The sequence below is a fragment of the Diplotaxodon limnothrissa genome, linkage group LG9 (genome assembly GCF_057381915.1).
Source record: "Diplotaxodon limnothrissa isolate DT_005_m linkage group LG9, D_limnothrissa_male_GT1.1, whole genome shotgun sequence".
Taxonomy (NCBI): domain Eukaryota; kingdom Metazoa; phylum Chordata; class Actinopteri; order Cichliformes; family Cichlidae; genus Diplotaxodon; species Diplotaxodon limnothrissa.
Genome location: NC_140604.1, coordinates 25,930,179 through 25,946,879, shown reverse-complemented (window position 1 = coordinate 25,946,879; position 16,701 = coordinate 25,930,179). Strand labels below are relative to the sequence as shown.

Below are 16,701 nucleotides of genomic sequence, written 5' to 3'. Positions count from 1 at the left end.
GGCATACATAATAGTCACAAATAGTAACAATGTGCATTCCTTAATTAAACAAAACACTTCCTAAAAACCTTGAATGCCTCTGAATCCAATCCAGACTTGGAAATGTGATGAACCTCTACACGAAAGCAGGATTTATGCAATACTAATGACTTTGGGTACATTTGTTAAAACATGCTGTCAATACAGAGCTTCGCAGTATCGTGTCAGCGTAGTGTTTCTTTAGTGTTGTTGCTGAACTTTGAATCTACGAGAGTGTTTCCTAGCAGAGGTAGAAACAAAACGCTGCATGTGTCCCAGTACCTTTAAGTATCCAGCAGCAGTTAATTTCAAAAAGACAAAAAAAAGGGACATGAAATGCAAAATTTGGTATTGAAAGGCGAAATCCTGAAGGGCTTCAGTGAAATATCTTTGGTTCTTAAAGGCGAATCACACAGAAAAACATATGCATAATTGTGAACCAGCTAAAAGCAAAACTGGCAACTTGGGAAGAAGATGAAATATTATCCAGCGTCACTGAAACCTGACTGATAACACATTAATTTACACTGAGACGAATCTAAGCCATAATTAAGTGTTAAAAACTAAATTATTCACTTAAACCAAAATATAAACAGATCCTAATCATAAAGTAGTCTAAACGTCAGGCAACAAAGTGCACAAGTCATAAAATCTTCCTTTTCTATGAACTCTTCAGCTTTTATGCAGCCTTAAAAGATAGGAAGCTGATCAGCCCTGCTGAGGCGCAGGTTTAACAAAACCCAAAGTTTCAATAATAAAATCAACTTTCACTCGAGACAGACTGAACACAAAAATTAAGACCTTCAGTTCAACGACAACAAATTACAATAAAACGTCTTTAAAAGAAAGAGGTTAATATAAGTTAGAAAAGTGCAAAATCAGTCAGGATGACTGGTGAGACTTGAGGTCGTATTCCGGCAAAAATCCCTTGTCCTTCCAAAGAAACAGATTAGATAAAAAGGAATTTCAATGCACCTACAGAACATCTGGACCTTAGGCTTACATTGTCTGTTCAGACCAACTTTCTTTTTCCAGTTGCTTTCAACATGTGCTGCCCAAACTGTGGAAAAACAGAACACAGCAGAATTAAGTGCATGAGAAATCTGCAGAGCACTTAAACAACTGCATGACAAAAGAATGAATTAAGATCCTGAAATGCTTCTTAAAAATTATATCTGTGCCATCTGAACTGACATCTACAAACACGGAGTTTTAAATATTTTACTCATCTTTTTTGTAAACCGCTAAGTTTTTTTTTGCCCTTTTATAAAAATCAGCTTGTGGTTCTGCTTCAAATTGTTCACTTGTAGCTGAACCAATTAGTGTTGACCGATCAGCATCCTTTAGAGAAACATCAGGTCAGTATGGTTGAAGTTAAAGGATGTTTCAGGTTTGATGAAACATTTTTTTTCCATTCATACTTATAAAAACAGCAGGAGTGGTTTTCCAACACGCTAACTACACAGGCTGGTAAACATTATCATAGTTAACTGAAAGTAAACTAAAGACTAAAACTGAATATAATTTTTATTTTTATTTTTTTTAAATCGCAATTTACTAAAATAAAAATGAGAAAAATTCTAAACAAAAAAAAAAAAAAAAAATGATGTGATTTTGTCAACTTGGAAAACATAGTTGCCAAATACAGTAACATTTCAAAAGACTAACAGTGAAAATAACAAGCAAACCCACTGTGGACACAACTGAACTCATTTAAAAACAAAAAGTTAAAAGCTAATTCCAAAATACAAAACTTTGAGAACTCCACAGCGAGTTACACGTTTTCTGAGATTTGTTTTCTCCTCACCACTCTGTTCTGTAATTTACAGATTTGATTTACTGACGTCAGCCTGTGATAGATGGTTCATCCAAACACCTGCCAAATATTCTCTGACAAGGCAGGCCTTTTACAAACTGTTCTGAAGAACAACTTCATGCATGGTTCTGAGTAACAGACCATCTGGGGTGTTGAGTTCACTTATTCTCGATAATAAAAGTTGTTTTTTTGTTTGTTTTGTTTTTTTTCAATTAATATAAGCCTCCTTATAATACATCAACATTTCTCACCGGAATGGTTTCTTTTTGAGGCTTCGCTTCTATGACAGGAATTTTGAATTCTTCCGTGTCATCTCGTTCACTGTCGTTTCGATGACGATGAGCAAACTTGCGCTTCAAGGCTTCGGCGATGAGAGATGCAGCATCTGCCGGCTCCTTGGACTTTGTTTTGGCATCATCTTCTACCAGACGACTGTAAACACACACAGGTGATGGGGCATTTACCAATGTTACTGTAACGCACCAAATCACTGAGTGTTTGATTCTTTCTCTGTGAACTCCTCCAAAAATTATCAACAAGCAAACCTGGCAGACAGGTACGCCATCATACATTTTATTGTGCCATATCGTGGGATTTGTATAAAATATTTGTGTACGTCACACAGGTGCTCTAGGCAATGTTTATGCAAAACCTCATCAAGATTAGTCCACTGATCTAGGATGAAATAGGGAACATATAAACATGGGCGCTACTATCACTATAGTACAATGAGAACGTCATCACGTTGCCTAGCAACATGCTAAGAGGATCTTAACGTTTACGGCCCTACAACACCTTGCATTATTTTCATGATAACATCATCTAATTTGATTGAATTAGTTGAATTATGCTTTCTGTATTATGAAGCCTGGAAACCGCCTAGCAACAGTGACGTGTTTTTAGCCTTTATGCACCTAAAAACACCTGAGGAAAGCATCCCATTGTTTTAATTTCACTACAATAGCCTAGCCACTACATGCCTAGCAACCACCTAGCAACGGGCAAAAATGACCCATTTTTTGGCAAACAACATCTACCACCCCTATTTTTTTTTTCTTTTTTAACTTTTCTCAATGTGATTACACATATCAGTTTTCCAACAGCCTGACCAAAGCACACAATACTGTAATATGGGCATGCAGTAGCTCTGGCACTACATAGGAATGTAGCGTGATAAAAAAATCTTGAGTAGCAGCGGCTTAATAAAACAGAAGACGACACTATGTGTCTGATAACATGAAGTTGAATTTGAAGTAATGCATGAAGTCAATGACTTAATGGAGATTCATCTTGAATAAATAAATCAAGTTTTCTAAATGAGAAAAGTGAAATTATATTGCCGGTGTGAACTGTTGCATTAACAAAAGGTGAATCCGAACAATATTTTTAATGCACAAAAGATACGCCTGGATTTTGTGCGTCTGGTGTGAAAGGCCCTTAGCACTTGCATTCACTAATGAGATTTCAAACACCTCAGAAACACTTCACTGGCCACTTTTCATCACTTCCAAATGTATCTCATTCATGTCTTAAGCAGAGGCCTACCTTTTCACTGATCGCAGCTTGACTTTGTTCATGTCCTTTAGGACATCGAGCATGCTGGGGATTTCGGCAGGTCTTGACTCCAAAACTGTCTGGCCGCATGTCTTCTTCCCTCTACGCTCTTTTATTAGTTCAATGGCCGAAAATGTCCGCTGCAGACTTGCGGGTGGGGGTGGAAGAGGGGGAGGTGGTGGAGGTGGTGGGGGAGGTGGCAGGTTGCCACAGGGTAGAGGGGGAGGAGGTGCCCCTGTGGTAGTAGCAAATGTAACACAAAAGAAAGAGGAAAAAAGAAAGAAAATAGAGTATACGCCATGTGACACTCTGCTGCCATCTAGAGGGACATTTCCATTATTACAGTTAAATATGAAGAGAAAAATAAGAGACTATACAGTCATTTAGTATGTTGCAAAAAATTTAAATACAATTTAAAAAAATTTGTAACAGAATTGTTAAGCAGTACCTGGCTGTGCACTCTTTTCTTGAGCCAGAACAATTTGTGCAATTTGAGCCCTGAGTTTTGCAAGCTCAGTCTCCAGCGCACTGATCTTCTGAATGGCTTCGTTGTTGGCAGCAGCTGACGCCTGTGAATCCAAAGCTCCATGATGCATACTGGGTAGAGAGTTCTGGCGGTTTAGGCGACTTCTGCGAGGGTGAGGCCGCTGGGCTCGAAACATGAGTCCTGGTGGGATCCCCGACCTGTTTCCATTGCAGATTTGAAATAAAACTGTCTGCTTCTAGTAACTCTTTACAAGCGCTTAAGTCTTCAGCCTGATTCAGAGATATCTTTCTACAGACTATAGTCTTACCTCGGCCTGCTAAAGTAGTCGTCTTCATCATCCTCATCCCTGTCGATCCATGCAACATCAGCCAGAGTGGCCACCAGGCAGTTCTGCCTCCTGCTGCCAATCAAGACACCAGCTTCATCATGGTATGGATAAAGCTATCAGAGGAGGAGGATTTAAAAAAAATGCTTAGAGGGAAAAAAAAAAAAAAAAAAAAAAGCCTGATGATAGCACACCAGGCACACATACAACAACTAATGTTAGAAAATCATTCAGTAAAAATAAGGTTAGTTTAGAGGAAAAGCATCTACACATTGTTAATCAAAGGTTCAGGTAGCTCAGTAGGAATTAGTCAGCTCAAGGTTGTTGAAGGTTGCTGAACCAACTGACCTACAGCAGACATACTGCATTCCTCATAGCTACGGAGGGTAGCTGGAGACAGAAGAAAAGAAGAGAAAAGCACAGAGTTGAAGGAAAGTGAAGAACAGCGAGCCAGTTTTTAACATTTTTAAAATGGTAATCAAATTCTTAAAGGTTAAAGTCAGTGTTCGAGCGGTAATCAAATATCCCTTCACCCAAACTGTTTATGGTTCTAAAATGAAAACAGTCAGATGAGCAGAGGTAAACAAAAGTTGAAGAGGACATGTGATTTTGTCACATGGCAGTGACTCCAGCAGGTAGGAGAGACGTGCGTGAAAACAGATGAAGAGAAAGGAATGACTCATAAGAGAGACAACATGTCATTGTCTTAAAAGAAAAAGAAAAAAAACTTTCAATTCTAATTTGCCTTAAATAAGACAAAACTAAAAAGCTCTAATGAGAGTAACTTGGCCTCACCTGAAAATTTACCCTGGGACAGGGTTTAATCGGGAGACTTGTACCAATTCTCCTCACAATACTTCTCGAGGACCCATAAGGCTTCACTGATCCAAAAGCCTGAAACAGAAAAAGCAATAATAATTCAATTCAAAGCAATTGAATAATAACTTAACTGGGTACAGCCAAGTTATTATTCAACTAAATACAGCTCAGTCAATGTGGAACCGTCACCTGACTAACAACAAATATCTGTGTTTAATCTAATTTTTCACATACCAGGTCCATTTCCATCCTTGCATACTCTTTGCTCATTCTTGTCGGTGCGTTTCAAGGGTACACTGGCACACGTGCCAACATCAACATCATCATCACCAACCAGTCATCTAGAAGAAATACAAAACAAGAGTGAGAAAGTCAGTTTCAACCACCATCAAACACAACACTTTAAACCAACAACCGCACTGGAAGAACTTTGTGGATCTACAGTATAACAGCGTTAAGATGCTCTGGAACAAAAAATTAATAAATCTCTGCTATGTTAAAAATTAGAAACGATCTTTTTTTCCCTAAAATTTACAATGTGTTTTTTCTTTTTGCAATTTGGCTGCTCTTACATTGTAAATCCTCACTGATATGAATATTTATATGTTTCCCTTTCTATATAACATTAATAAGCCACAAATTTTCCTTCTCTTATTACCGAAACAGGATAAGCGTGGGAACAAGCGCTCTGAGCTTAACACAGACCAACGTTTTTATAGAGTGTATGATTAAGCTAAATGAGTGAGTCTCAACTTTAGCGGGCATTTATGCTAACCGGCTAATGATAGCAGCTGGCTAGCTAATACAATCCGATGAATTTTATAAGGATTTGACCTAGAAACACACATTTATAATAATTTATAACTTACCCGAGACAGTTATCACCACGTGTTTTATATTGTATTCACATCCAAAGATCAGTATGTGCCTTACTTCCATTCCAACTTACCGGACTTGCGCTTGTAGAATAACTTTCTCAATTTTTCCACCTTGTCAACACGACGGACATGGACAGCAGATAGTGGCTAACATAGTAGGACCTATGGAATGCATTTTGAGCCAATTGAAAAAAACGATTACGTAGATTAACCTCACGATTGGTTATTATAATTGATTGGCAAAGAAAGTCACCAATTAGCATTGAACTCTAAAACATATCTGTCTCGTGATTTGCTATCACGACAGTCCATTCTACTAGACCATCCAACCACATGCTAGCAAATATGTGGACGTTCGTTATAGTTCCCTACATTTCCCGACGGAGCTATGTCACAGTTAAACTGTTGGGATCCTGGTGGAAAAATGGGATGTCCTTTATGAAGAAACAGCTGTACCCCATTTGCTCGCCACAAAACACAAACACAGTGCAGTGCACAGCTGCTAGCTAAACAGGCAAAGGGGAGATAGAGGCGCAGGCCTGGCGTTACTGAAATAATTTCGTTTCTCTTGTTTTGGGGTTAGCTGTTTGTAACGTAGGATTTTTGTGGTTGCGCAGTCTTTGAATCCGTCGTAGCCGAAGTCACGGGGAATTGTCTCTTGGTTTCCACGAAAACTGACAGGAAGGTATGCTCCAATTGTCAAGTAATGCCTGCTAGCCTAGCTAGCATAGCCCGGACCGTCTCACAGGGCGTGATTTGAGGTGAGGTTAGGGGTCGTAGAAAGTGTCTTTTCACTGAAAGGAGCATCTGTATTTGGGTTAGCGCAAATTAAAGTACTGGTTCAAGTGCCTCATACAACGCTAAACTACTCGATCTTCAGATAGTATGACAACTATCATACATGTCTAGCTGTGTAGTTATAATCCACTTCTCAGTCAGATTGCACTGTACGTTTTACACATATTATTGCTGATATAGTGTTTAGTAGTTAGAACTTGCCGCCAACGCATAACATTATTAGAAATTGTACCATTAACATAGGTTTGCAGCAAGTTAGTTTAAACGGTGTAAGATTTACAATCAACCCAACTTTGTTTTCTAAAGACATCAAGTTATAAATATTTACAAGTGACTTGGATGCAAAAAAATAAAGCTGTATAGACTTTTATACACTTTAAAATAAAAACGTGAACGAAGAGATCAACGAAATATGACTAGCAAAATGAATACATTCAATAAAGCTAATAAAAATTAAAGTGATATATATAAAATTATATTATAGGTCCAAATTAATAGATTGTTCGTTTACCTGTGTAATATAGATGTTTTTAGCTGCAAGTCTGGAAAGAGCATCACCAAATGTTTTTTGTTGTTCTCTGTGCAACAACAGAAGAATCACATGATCTAAGGTCCCTCCCTAGTTAATGGGCAAGAAATTATTCAGAGAGTTAGTCTAGTGCAAGGCCACACTGTCAACAACATTCACTGCTTTGAGCTTGGCTTTAAATGATCCCAAACCGAATATCTTTGAGCATGTTACCAAATTGTAAAAGATGTGAAAATTAGATTTCAATTAGAAAAGGTCTTTTAAAAACTAAAATTAGCTGCTTCTCTGAGTTGTTCAACATACGCTTTCTAAAATATTCTATCGTTTTATTTTAGGAAGAGACTGTTTTAATGTGTGTGGCATCGAGACAAGAAGCACCATGAGTGCAGAGATGGATGCACTGACTGTGGTGAACCAGTTGCGGGATCTTGCCGCAGACCCCTTGAACCGAAGAGCCATAGTAGAAGACCAAGGCTGTCTGCCAGGTCTTATCCTCTTTTTGGACCATCCAAATCCACAGGTTGTCTACTCTGCACTATTGGTAAGTATGTGGTCACATAAAACACAAAGCACTTGGTTTGTAAGGGAAAACCTCCCCTGCTGTCCTGCAGTGTCAGAACAGGTTTCAGTGACAGTTTAAAGGGCATGTTTTCCACCTGTGTGTAACATTCAGTCACAAGCTTGCACATGGCGCAGTATCAAAGAAAAAAAGAAAAAAGGTCCATATTTGGAAACACTGCACAATAGGGACATCTGCTGTTTGATGTGGTGTAAACACTATGCTTTACATAGCCACCCTTCACGACTTCCTCTATAGCCATTCGTTCACATTGTGTGCACACATTTGAAGTGGCTTTATATAACTACTTTTTTCGGTTACCCGGTAAACACAAAGGCAGTACATTTGTATTTATATCGGTTATGTAACATTTAATGTTTGCACATGCATGCCCCTTTTAAAGTCGTGCCTTTTTTTCTTTTTCTTTCTTTTAATATCACAAAGCGTCTTTCAGCTTTTATGGCCAAATAGATAACAGCTGCCCTTGTCCTTGCAGGCCGTGCGCTACCTGGCAGAATGTCGAGCCAACAGAGAGAAGATGAAGGGCGAACTGGGCATGATGCTGAGTTTGCAGAATGTCATGCAGAAGCAAGTCCATGTTCCCATCACACACACACACACACACACACACACACGCAAACACACACACAGAGCACGGACACACATGCTCACAGTGCATTTTCTTTACATGAAACCTTTAACATGTTTTTTTTTTTTTTTATTGTTTTGCATGGACAGTGTTTGCCACGCTGCAGAATTTTCCAGGCAGGCTGATGTCCTTCTGTTTGCCATGTCAGGATGAATGTGTGATGAAAGTTGAACTAGAATAGGGTGACAAAGGCTTAAAATGCAGTTTTGCACGTTACAGATTTAAATCCATTTTGTCGTCTCTGAAAGTTCTCTTTGTGCATGTGCTAATTGATGTAGGCGTATATTAGCACTTGTTTTGTTTTGCAGTAAGTAGAATATCTTGCAGACATGGTAATTTTAATTTTTTGTGTTGACTGTCCTTTAAAAGCTTTAGAAGAACATTGCATATAATGAGATCTGCTTTTAAAAACATGATCATAAACATGTCATTTTTAAGAGAGACAACTGCTTTTATCTGATTGAGTGTCTAGAAGCACCTGTGGCAATAGCTCATGCTAACCGTAAAGTAAGCCAGTCACTCCAGCTTGTAGGTGTTGGCATGAACAGTAGCCCTGCAGGAACAGAAGCAAGGTTCTGAGCCCAGTCATGCTGACTTTGAGTGGAGGTCGATCGTAGCTGGACAGAGTGGGAACACATGGCTAAAGGGAAGTGTCTAGCATTGTTGTACAAAATGGGTGTGAATGTGATTTTTAAACCCTTAAGTCATTAAGCTCTCAGGTAGCCTCATTTTCTTCAGTGATTATTATTAAGTATATTTAATGAATTTACTCATAAGAGTGTTTTGTTTGCTGGAAGGCTTCTGCAGAGCTGCGTTAGGAATGTGTGGCACAGCTCTGTGGACCGTCAGGCTCCCAGAGGGTGGCAGTGCCAGACAGCTAATGTCATATGCGGTTAATATGGAAGGAGTGATGACTTGGTGACACATGAAGCAATATAGCCTGCGGGAGTAACCCAGGATCCCTCATAAAATATAAATTCTGGCACAACAATGGCTCCTGACCTCACATGAATTTCTTGCAAAAAGCTGCTGCCCGTGAAATATTATGCTTTGCTGTGAGATTTTTGCAAAATGGACAGTAGCAAATCTGACGGCAGTGCAGAATAGGCATAATTAACTTGTGTTTCAGTTGTTGTGTCTATAATGGCAACATTGTCTTTAGTTGCACTAAATAGCTGCACAAACAATTTTGGAATAGAGCGATGCAAAGAGGAGTTACCTTTAAAGGCTTCCTGTGAATGTGGGTGCCTGTTAATTTCCAGAATCAGGACAATGGGGATGCTTACAAAGCTTAGAATTAAACCTGCGTAACATAGTTTTGGCATTACCAAAAAAAAAAACCCCCCAAAAAAACAATAACAACTAGTGACTTCAACATATTTCTATCTGACTGTTATTAGTGGACTTTAGACTCAGACTATTAAAAACATCAAACATGTAATGAAAGACTTCAGCTACACATAGATCTTGATGTGATGATTATTAAGCAGTGCATGAAACCCACCGTATATACTTTGCTTGTTAGAGGCTTTCATACCGAATTTGGATACCTGCAAGGGGCTACTTACTTTCAAATGTTTAATTCTCTAGATTTCTGTCTGTTGCAGCTCTTAATTAATTTCAGTTTTATGAGTCAGTTCACACTTCCTACAGAGTCATGCAGGCTTTGGCAATACCGTTTCTACTTTCATTCACGTTAATTGTCATTTTCACAAGCCTAAATTAGCTGATTTATTCTTTGCATCAGAATTACTTCATCTTTTGCACCTTTATTTTCAGTACAGATGTACTTAAAAAGACATCCAGAGACTTATCAGGTAGTTTCAGAATAATTTATGCTTTCTAAAATTAATATAATTGGAAACTATGTTGGAAATCCTTTTTGCACTATTAAAATGCACTTGGGAATTTTTTGACAAAAACTTCACAGGTGGGCTAGTAACTCATCTGTACATGTACTTTTTGTCACTGAAGGAGCACCTCACCTGGGGAGACCAAACTGCTGGCCTCAGAGATCTATGAGATTTTGCAGTCAGCTGGTAAAGAAGAGGCTGAGAAGGCCGAGGCAGCTGCCGCCTCCTGCCGGCGCAAAGCCCATTTCTTCCTGGGCTCCAACAACAAGAGGGCCAAAACTGTCGTGCTGCACATCGATGGACTGGACGATTCTGTAAGTCCATTGAAGTCTTAACACAGCGTATCGTCAGGCTTCTGTCAGGTCCAGACACATACCAAATGTCCACAGTGCACAAGAGTCTCATGTTTGCTGCTGCCATAATCACAGTGTTTGCCAAACATCATAAGGGTGTCTATCTGGCACATGATAAGAGGGCAGAGGGGTCAGGTTGTAAATGTCAGCCTCTGAACAGCAGGACATTGAGCCTGAAGCTGAATGCTGCTCCCCAGGAAGCTTTCACCTAGCCCGATTACATTACAGCAGACAGACGGCCTCTGATGGGCTGCTTCTCTGTCTCCTTAGCAGAAACACACAACGCTGTTGAAGCTAGAGACTAAAAATCTATAATTTGTTTCCCAAAAGTGAGTTTTAAATAGCAGTTTATTATTTTATCATTAAAATATTTAGTTAAAATTGAACAAAATCACATTTTCAAGCTTATAAATGTATATCTAAGAGAGAATTTCTTCTTCTTTCTGTTCCTAATGGTCACTGTGTCCCTTCCTGCTTTCAGACTCGAAGGAGCCTGTGTGAGGAGGCCTTGCTGAAGATTCGAGGAGTCATTAGTTTTACCTTCCAGATGGCTGTTAAGAGATGTGTGGTCAGGATCCGCTCTGACCTTAAAGCTGAGGTAAAATGTCTGTCCGGACACAGAAAATCTCTTTTAGGGTTCAGGGACACATATTTTGACTTTAAGGCTAATACCAGTTTCATTTGGAAAGCATGTATTAATTTATGGATGATTCGTGTTTTATCATTAACAGTCTTGGAAGTGGTTTTTAAAATTGGTATTTTAAATATAAAATAGTTGTCATTCCTAGCATATTAAATCAGAACATATCTTAACAAGTCACATATAAGTAATCACATTTGTTGGATGGCAAATATTTCATGTTGATACTGGTACCAGATGCACTTGTGCACAGGTTAGCTGACCCAGTAGTATCATCACGTTGCATACTGTTTTTGAAATGAAATGCATTTTCTTCTCCTAGGCGTTGGGAACGGCCATTAACTCCACCAAAGTACTGATGGCTCAGCAGGTGGTGAAGACAGAGGATGGAGGAGAGGTAAAGAGGACCGGAGTGCTTAGATGTGGGAATCAAAGCAATGTTAGACTCGCACTGTTTACATTAAACTCCTTTATATAAAACTGATTTCCCCCTTGAAGCCTCCAGCTGATAGGTCAGTGTGCTCGATGTATGTTGTGTTTATCTGTGTACAGGGAGTCTATCCCCCTGCCTGTGGCTGAGACTTATTCACACTGACATGATTAGCTAGTCACATCTCTGCCTCAGCCTGTAGGCTAGTTTGCTTTTTGCCAAAGACATGACTAGTCCTTGTTGCACCTTTTACAGCAAATAGTCCCCATTCTTCAGTGGCCCACATTCAAAGAGCATAAATTTACCAACTCTATAAAAAATAAGCTATTACCCTATAAATATTTTGAGTGATTATTGCTTTAGTAATTACAAGAAAGTAGCAGTTTACCGTGCAGCCAGCAGGGGTCAGACCTGTCTCACTGCTGTATTTGAACCTAAACTGTGGTTTTAGACTCTGTTGCCAAACAGTTGAGCTTTATGCTAACCCACCTAATCTTATGTATTTGCTTAAAAAAGCACTTTATTCACTTTTTTGATTCCCACCCCTGACTGTGTGCAGCTGGTGGTGCCATTCCAGGAGGATTCAGCGGTGGTGGTCGAGGAAAACACAGACATCCCAGACTACCTGCCTGAGGACGAGAGTCCCTCCCAGGAGCAGGACAAAGCTGTCACACGTGTAGGATCTATCACTGACGGCATGGGCTGGCTCAGTACGGCTGCCAACTTCCTGTCACGCTCTTTCTACTGGTGACAGCTTCGCGTGATCTGCTCTTTGTTCCCTATTTTGTCAAAGGTACCATCCAGCTGCAGACTTAGCATCTCTCAGCCTCCTTCCAGGCTCCAGCCTGCCTCACAGCCCTACACTAGTCTAGACTCCCAGCTCCAAAGCACATAGAGCCCAGCCACACGTGTGCAGCAAGAGCTGGACTGTCAGGTGAAGCCTGCAATAATTTGCGTACATCTATTACGAGCTACACATCCCACTACTGGCTGTATGTGCACAACTATATACTAGCTGCATATGTAATTAAAAGACATAGCCAGAGGACTGAATGAAACCAAATAGCTTTCTGGGAGTGTGTCTCGCTGCGTCGACTGGGTTGCAGCAGGTTTATTTTAATTTTTTGAGGCGATTTTTGTGTATCTTGAAAATAGTGATCTCTTTTTTTTGTGCATGATTTTTTTCCCCCTGATGTCTAATTCCAGTCATAGTCCCATTAACACATATTTTTCATATTTTTATCCTGTAATTTCCTAATAATGTAATTTCTGCCTCTCCCTCCATTTTTCTTTTGTTTTTAAAGCATGTTTTTACACTTCTGTGCCAATTTGCCTGATGCTGACCTCCTTGGTTATTGTGTGTGCCTTCTTTGACATTTCACTGTAATTATTATTTATTCATCACTCATTCAAACTATTTGAGAGCTCCGAGCATGTTTAATGTTTGTTGTTTGCTGGCAGCAGCTGCCCCCTCCCCCGGCTTTCTGCCCACTAAGGGACGTCACTTCAGTAGAAATAGTAAATAGACACCAGCAAGAGGACACATTGACTCAGATGTATTAGACTGCATTGCACTCTGGAGGAACAACTAACCGGCCTGTTGGCTGATTAACGAACAAGCCCTCGATGTCTTTGTTTGTGTCTGAAACCAGGACTTTTCTGGTCTTCTAATCAGAAGGAGTGTTCAACCGCGAGCCCTGCAGTGTCTGTCGACTTTAGGCTACGTTTGCTTTCAGCTTTTAGTGGAACCGTGTATCAGCACGGTGAAGACAAACCCATTAGCTGTGTGTTTGTCAAATGCTTCCAGTGTTACCTGTACTTCCACTGACATTTTTTACAGTATTTTAGCGGCTCCTGATGATAAGGTTAGTTTTCAGTTTAGCCAGCAGTGTCCTTAAAGCAAGGATCATGCTGGTGCATGCTCAACAAAACATGCGCGCACACACACACACACACACACACACACACACACACACACATCCATATAGAGGATTTAGTAACGCTGGCATAGGAGCAGTAGTGTAAGAAAGGTATGGTTATGTATGTATTGTAAATGGCGACTGATTCCCTAAAATCCGATACATGTGAAGGATTTTTTGAGTTTTAGTAATAATGGTTTTAAGTTGGATTATGAGGTTCAGACGGTTAACACTAATCCTCTTAGTGAGCTTTAAAAGAGAAATTAACCCTTAAAACTAAATCACTCTGTTTTGATATATTCGAGCATCCTGTCTTTTATTCTTTTGATGGAGCGTAGGTGGCAAAGAGATGAACGGCAAGGATTCGAACTGAATAACCTCAACTGATGAACCGTAAACCCTCTGGAAAAGCAATAATCACTTATGTGTTTAATGTAGTTCAACAACAGCCTATAAATCAACATTTTTGAACAAGAAGGTGTGAGCTAAAAAACAAGACTTGTGAGCAGTATTAAAGTCGCATCATTAACGTGTCCGTTTTCACAAACCTCCATGTGCGGTTTTGTTCTAACGTTTTCTGTCTGGGCTCATACTGGGAAGAAATACTTGAACAATGTTCAGAATTGTCCGTATGTGTTGATCGAAGTGTAAATTCTTTTTAATTTTAGAGTTGCCACAGCTGTACGGTTGACAGAGAACCACTGAGTCCTCAGACATGTAACTTCATGTGTACAGACATCCACTGTCAGCAGATGTAGTACCGTATAATGTATGCAGATCTTCAAAATGTAGAATTCCACACACTGTTAATGCAAATAATGATAAAGGTACAAATCAAATTTTGTCTGCTGAGTTTTTATTTATTTATTCATTTTGTAACAGATTTCGTTGACCTATCACCTGCACTCCTCTTCTTGCCATGTGCAGTGCTCACACCAGCGCTCCAGACCTCACTTTGTGAAATCAAATCGCTTAGGGCAGCAAGCATTCCTAGCACAGAATTTCAGTTTTCTTTACTGGTGCATGAGCGACGTGCCCCAGGGCAATCCTGCCCACAACTCTACCCCCCCCCCAAAAGCCTCAGTGCTGGTAGGCAGGCAGAGGCAGCAGCCAACCCCAGCTGGAGGCCCTGAAGCCACTGCTGCTGCTGCTACTACTGCTGATGTGGCTACTGCTGAGCCTCCAATGAAATGCTGTGCCAAGCTGTAGAGAAGGCCTTCACTTATCTGCTGTATCATCTGCATGAACAGTGACCTAAAATAACATTTTTATGTTAATGTTGACAGAAAACTTTAGTCTTCTGAGGCTATAATTTATACTAATGCTTTGTTTGTTTATTGGAAAATATCCTGAAAATGAAAGAAATGTGAAATGAAATGATAAAAACCAGTATTAACACAGCTTGTAAATTCAGCATTATTTGACTTTGTTATTCAGGTATGATCTTTGACAGGCAAACAAACAGTATGGTAGTGAAGAACAGAAAGCAAATCAATATATTAGCCAAAAAAAGAGAAACAAATACTTAATGTGGCTGATTTTAAAGGAGGTCAGACTTGTTTATGAACAAATAACCTTCCTGCCTTCGCTGACTACTTAACTAGCTGTTGTTTCTTCCCCATTATGAGGATATTAAAATTGAGACATTTGTACAAATGTGAGTTGGAGCTTTTTTCTGAGCACATTAAAAGCTTGCACATTCTCACTATTTTAATAGAGGCAACAGTTCGGCATGTTACCCTGATTATTTCAAAAGCGAATCTCTTGTATTTTATGCAGACAGCAGTTCACAGGATGGTAGACTTTTGTTATGAAAGGCCTACAAGTCCCTATTTCTCACGCATCACCACTAGAGAGAGACAGCAGCCTGGGGAAGACGACAAACAAGAAAGTGAGTGGTCCCGAGTATAAATCTCATCACCTGATGAAAACGTTGTTTGTAATTAGATGACCTAAGATGATTATTGAAAGCCATTGCTGAAACTCCCTTTCCATCTGGTAGGTTTGAACCTGAGCAAGAATCATCATGACCATTAAGAGACCGCAGCCATTAATGCGCTTTATTCACCTTGGTCTAATATCTGCGAGGCTAACGTAACTAATGCAGCCATAAGGTTGTTTTTTGTAGTTAAGTGCACACCTTTCTCTTCAGTGCCCTTAGTGCTAATGATAAGCCATTTTCAGCTTTACTTTTTTTTTTTTTCCAAGAGCTGATATGCTTGTCTAACAATGACCTTACCACTCTTAGTTTTTTTTCTCTTTAATATAAGGAGATATGCTTTGATATCCTCCAGAGAAAATGGGCGGCACTCACCTCTCATTTTCCAATTAAAGCTTTAGATAATTCACTCTCCTTTAGGTTTTTTTCTCTTCTTCTTCCAATTCCCTCCTTTCTAATCTCCCCCATCAGATAAAACCCAATCAGCCTGTCTTGTGCGCACTCCTTCCCTCATATCAGCCCAGTTGCATAAATGTACATAAATGTTTTGTCGGTATCACCCTCCCACCTGTGTGTATTTGCATGGTTAATCTGCAAGCAGGGAAGAGGGGTCTGATGAAGGGTAGATAGGTGCATCTCATGGCCCCACGGGCTCTTGAGGAATTTTATTGGAGGTTCAGCTCCCAGTCAATGGGATCAGCTGTAAATCCTGCTCAGAGTGTGGCAGGAAATGATGTGACTCTGGCAATTTATGTCAAATAACTTTTGAGGATGTGTGAGTGTAGCGATCAGCGCTACCGGGGCAGCGATAACTCTTCGGCAGGGGGCCCCAGTGAAGATTTAATTGAGACATTTTTCTTTATCTGGAGCGAAGTGCCTGAGCCGTGTTGTTGTGTAACGAGATGTAATGTCTCTCTTTATACGGGGGTCAACATCCAGGATGAGGGAAGGTCACGGACTGACTGTTTGAGCATCCAATTTGCTCACATAATACCCGCTCTTCAGGGAGCTGGGTAAAGACACAGAGTATTAAGTTACACAGTCCACATATCACACTAAGACCTGAGGCCCTGTGCGCTGCGGGAATGTAATGCTGTGTGAGTTTAAACTGGATGTAGCTTTTGTTAGCGTGTGA

General features: G+C 39.9%; 2 protein-coding genes across 2 annotated transcripts; one reads left to right on the top strand and one right to left on the bottom strand.

Annotated features, from left to right (window-relative positions):
- Nucleotides 1–933: 933 nt before the first annotated feature.
- mtfr1 (mitochondrial fission regulator 1) lies at nucleotides 934–6,031 on the bottom strand. Its single transcript, XM_085362385.1, has 8 exons — nucleotides 5,969–6,031; nucleotides 5,254–5,360; nucleotides 4,996–5,094; nucleotides 4,183–4,316; nucleotides 3,837–4,072; nucleotides 3,380–3,623; nucleotides 2,086–2,266; nucleotides 934–1,078 (listed from the first exon to the last, which is right to left on the bottom strand). The coding sequence occupies exons 2-8, from the start codon at nucleotides 5,287–5,289 to the stop codon at nucleotides 1,031–1,033; spliced, it is 978 nt and encodes a 325-aa protein (XP_085218511.1). The 5' UTR covers nucleotides 5,290–5,360; nucleotides 5,969–6,031; the 3' UTR covers nucleotides 934–1,030.
- Nucleotides 6,032–6,381: 350 nt separating this feature from the next.
- armc1 (armadillo repeat containing 1) lies at nucleotides 6,382–14,497 on the top strand. Its single transcript, XM_085362384.1, has 7 exons — nucleotides 6,382–6,582; nucleotides 7,560–7,765; nucleotides 8,280–8,371; nucleotides 10,407–10,599; nucleotides 11,120–11,236; nucleotides 11,601–11,675; nucleotides 12,268–14,497. The coding sequence occupies exons 2-7, from the start codon at nucleotides 7,604–7,606 to the stop codon at nucleotides 12,457–12,459; spliced, it is 831 nt and encodes a 276-aa protein (XP_085218510.1). The 5' UTR covers nucleotides 6,382–6,582; nucleotides 7,560–7,603; the 3' UTR covers nucleotides 12,460–14,497.
- The last annotated feature ends 2,204 nt before the right edge of the window (nucleotides 14,498–16,701 follow it).

Excerpts from the sequence above, each read along its gene's own strand:
- mtfr1 (XM_085362385.1), bottom strand. The coding sequence starts at position 5,289 with ATGAGCAAAGAGTATGCAAGGATGGAAATGGACCTG. Across the intron at positions 2,267-3,379 it reads AAGCTGCGATCAGTGAAAAG|TCGTCTGGTAGAAGATGATG; the intron begins GTAGGCCTCTGC and ends GTGTGTTTACAG. Across the intron at positions 1,079-2,085 it reads CTCAAAAAGAAACCATTCCG|TTTGGGCAGCACATGTTGAA; the intron begins GTGAGAAATGTT and ends GTTTTTCCACAG.
- armc1 (XM_085362384.1), top strand. The coding sequence starts at position 7,604 with ATGAGTGCAGAGATGGATGCACTGACTGTGGTGAACCAGTTGCGGGAT. Across the intron at positions 7,766-8,279 it reads TTGTCTACTCTGCACTATTG|GCCGTGCGCTACCTGGCAGA; the intron begins GTAAGTATGTGG and ends TTGTCCTTGCAG. Across the intron at positions 11,676-12,267 it reads AGACAGAGGATGGAGGAGAG|CTGGTGGTGCCATTCCAGGA; the intron begins GTAAAGAGGACC and ends GACTGTGTGCAG.